At 34.7% G+C, this 3,929-nt stretch overlaps 1 protein-coding gene across 1 annotated transcript; it reads left to right on the top strand.

Moving 5' to 3' along the window:
- The first annotated feature begins 324 nt into the window (after nucleotides 1–324).
- On the top strand, nucleotides 325–3,111 carry LOC121774320. The gene is made up of 5 exons (XM_042171214.1): nucleotides 325–397; nucleotides 829–1,555; nucleotides 1,894–1,992; nucleotides 2,100–2,192; nucleotides 2,415–3,111. The coding sequence occupies exons 1-5, from the start codon at nucleotides 325–327 to the stop codon at nucleotides 3,109–3,111; spliced, it is 1,689 nt and encodes a 562-aa protein (XP_042027148.1).
- Nucleotides 3,112–3,929: the final 818 nt, after the last annotated feature.

Below are 3,929 nucleotides of genomic sequence, written 5' to 3'. Positions count from 1 at the left end.
TATGCAAAAATTCTCTGTCGATGTAGTTATTGTGATGTAGTCTTATTCCCTGTCAACATTTGAGTTTCCATTCCAAAATCTCGATGCTAGCCATTTCAGTTTAAATTGCTATCTTCATCCAATTTTTGAATTTGTAGTTCTTGTATCTCTGTCGAATATATACGGTGAGTTATTGCCATCTAATTCAGTTATGCATCTCATTTTATTGTATGGGGGCAATTTTTATGTAGACGTATGAATTTATGTTTCTGAAATTTTATTGATATTGTTTAATGTTTTAAGAATAAGATTTGCTCTATTTTGTTATGATATAGACATCCGGGAATGGATTATGAAACGCCATCTACTTCGCATGTAGATAATCAGTCACCCGTAGATGACATTGTGGAGAATGCAGGTTATCTTTTAAAACATCCTTTGAAGACTTATAATTATAATCCTTTTTTTTACTCTTGCTTATGTATCAATATTAGTAACGATGTAAGTCTTACTTAGTTGGCGTGTGGCTATGACATTTTAGTGGAGTCTGTTAGTATTCAATTGGTATCAACGTTTTTGTGATATGCTTATATGTGTGTTTAGTATGACCCATTTTTGTATATGATAGTTGTATCACTTTTATGAAGCGATTTCATCCTATTATGACATATAATCATACTACTTCCAGTAGATGGATTTTTGTATTTAATTTATTATTTTCTTGATAGTAGTATCAATTATGAAGCGATTTCATCTTATTATTACCTATAAGCTTACTAATTCTAGTTGATGGATTATTGTAATTTTGTTATTATTTTTTGGGTATTTTCTCATTTTGAATTATTTCAGATTTAAATATTCTAGAATGCCCAATAGAACTTAAACCATTTGTTGGTTGTAGCTTCCCTATTTTGGACAACGCAATTGAGTTTTACGAGAACTATGGGCAACTCGTCGGATTTGATACAAGGAAGAACGGTTCAAAGAAGGTTGATGATATCACCTTATGGTTTTACATGGTGTGTAACATAGAGGGTGAACAGAAGTTTAACGATCAACAACCCAAACGGCGACGCAAATCCAAAAAATGTGGATGTAATGCTTCTGTTGCTTTCAAATTTGATTCAGATCGTGGTTACGTAATTCAACACTTTAACGAAGAACACAACCATCCCATGGTTGAGGTACAACACCACAAGTTCATGAGGCTAAATCGTCAACTTGAACCAGTTCATCAAAAATTTATTTCAGATTGTGTTGGTGCTAATATCGGGCCATCTCTAACTTTCAAGTTACTTACTGAGTTGATGGGCGGTTATGAGTCTGTTGGTTGTACTGTGTTGGACATTCGCAACTATACACGGGATATCAGAAGATACGCTGAAGGATGTGACGCCCAAATGACCATAGATGAGTTGAAGAAGAAGAAGGAAAATTGTGATGCCTTCACGTACGAGTATGACGTTGATTCCCAGAGTCGTTTGAATCATTTGTTTTGGTGCGATCCTATTGCCAAGATGAATTTCTTGCAATTTGGTGATATTGTTTCTTTCGATACTACGTACTCAACTAACAGGTGAAAGTTTTATTAATTAAAATTGATGCGTGTATCTGTTATGCTATTACTTTGTTTTATTATGACATATTATTTGATATATCAGTATGCACGTGTAAATCTTTTAATATCTCATTTTTTTCCCTCGAAGGTACTCAATGATTTTTGGGTAAGGACAACCATGGCCGTGCAGTGTCATTTGGAGCTGATTTGCTTTGTAGTGAGAGCGCGGATTCGTTCTCTTGGCTTTTTAATCAGTTTGTGAAATGCATGGGCATACATCCGAAGTTGATAATTACTGATCAAGACTTGGGCATGAAAGTAGCTGTTGAAAAAGTTCTTGTGATTACAATGCACAGATGGTGTATGTGGCACATCATGGCAAAGGTAGCTGAAAAGGTTCCTAAGTCACTTCTTGGAAATAATGATTTTAAAAAGGATTTGAATTCATGCGTTTGGTCTGAGTTGTTGAACCTACTGAGTTTGAAGACAAGTGGAAGAATGTGATGGAGACTTATGACCTTGTTGGCTCTGAATGGTTTGTATCTATGTTTGAATCAAGAAGGTATTGGGTTCCAGCCTACTTTAGGGACTTTCCTAATAGTTCGTTGATAAAGACGACATCTGTTTCGGAGTCGCAGAATAGTTTTTTCAAGAGGTACACTCAGTCCAGGGCGAACCTTGTTGTTTTTTTAATGAATTTCAATAATGCAGTTGATGCCCAAAGAAACTACTCTACAAAACTGGATTATATGGATTATAATACAACTGCAAAGTTGAAGACATAATGGTCGATTGAGAAGCATGCATCCACAATATTTACTGATGGTGCGTTCAAGGAAATTCAAGAACAGATTATGGAGGCTTATAACCATTGCAGTCTGGTATCTATATCTAATGATTCAAGTACAGAGGTTTATAAGGTTTTAGATCATTTTTCAAACATATGGTCGGTCACATTATCTGTGGAGGATTCTGTTTGTGTATGTGGTTGTAAGATGTTTTTGAGGACTGCTCTTGTATGCTGCCACATCTTCCTGGTGTTGAAGAACAAAAGATATCGATTGATTCCGGAGTATCTGATTGGAGGTCGATGGTTGAAATCATCTTTGCTTAAGGCTGTTCATGGCGTCCAAAACTCAGATGTTGCAACTCATGTTTATGTTGATGAGAAGAAGAAGGCTCAAGCAATTTTGTTGGGAGAGATGTTGGGTCTTTACCAAGCGGTGTCTGTTGATATTGACCAAATCCATGAGCTGACATCGATAGTGCGTGAAGCTCGACAACAATTTTTTGCCGACGGGGTTGTAACGTCTACAGCACAGAAGAAGAAAATAATGGAGGAATTTTATGGGGCTGAGGCACCTCAGGAAGTGGATGTTCAACCACCTGAAGTTGTCAGCACCAAGGGATGTGGTAGTAGACTCCCTTCAAGAGTCGAGAAGGCTTTGAAGCTTAAGAACAAGCCTATGCGTCAATGCAAGAAATGTCAGGAGTGGGGTCACCACGATTCTAGGAATTGCGAAAAATTTAAAGAGAAAGAAAAGATGCGGTCCAGAAGAAATTCTGATGTTTGATACAAGTTTTTTAGTTTTTTAAAGTAATGTTCGTTTAATTCATTTATGTTGAACACTTTGTTTGCAAAGTTAAGAATATAGAAATTAATGAAGTTCAGTCGTTTACTTTGTGTGGCTTTCTCTTTGTCCATAGGTATATGGTATGGATGAATTTTTGGATTATTCTGCTTAATGTTATATTTATATGACCATGACCTATATTTTTGTTTATTATGACACATTAGAATAAATTCATCTCTTGAGTTATAAAATATAATCCCTGTGTTATGACTTGAATGTAGTTATAGTTTGACCCTATTTTAACATATTTTTGTTATGTCACATAAAATTAATTAGTATGACCCAAATGGTTGTATATTGTTCTAAATAATTTTTTTCCCTCGCTTGAATTGTATAGGCGCTTTTAGTATGGTTATACCACTGAATAAAAATGCATGGTTGGTTTAATGTATTTGTTAAACAACTAATTATTTTTGCATCGAACTTACTTTTGTTCAGGTAGTTCGTTTGTGTCCCAATAGTGTTAGGTAATGATTTATGGTGTTGTATAATTTGATACATAGTATATTAACAATTATATGACCTACATATGCACTCTATTATGACACAATATACAGAATACTGTTTACAACACCAGTTTTTGTATAACACATCCAATAGGAAAGCAATCAGATGGAATTGCTATGAAAATTTTTTATAATTTATAGATGAAACAGTTTAATGTTGTGTTTGATATCCATGAGCTGTGTAAAACGCAATTCCAAAACAAGGGTAACATTGTCAATAAAGAAACGAACAAAATGAAAAACTTATTTAAC

This window comes from Salvia splendens, chromosome 17 (genome assembly GCF_004379255.2).
Source record: "Salvia splendens isolate huo1 chromosome 17, SspV2, whole genome shotgun sequence".
In the NCBI taxonomy this organism is placed as follows: Eukaryota; Viridiplantae; Streptophyta; class Magnoliopsida; order Lamiales; family Lamiaceae; genus Salvia; species Salvia splendens.
Note: the sequence above shows the minus strand (reverse complement) of the source record. Positions and strands in the feature narration are given on the sequence as shown.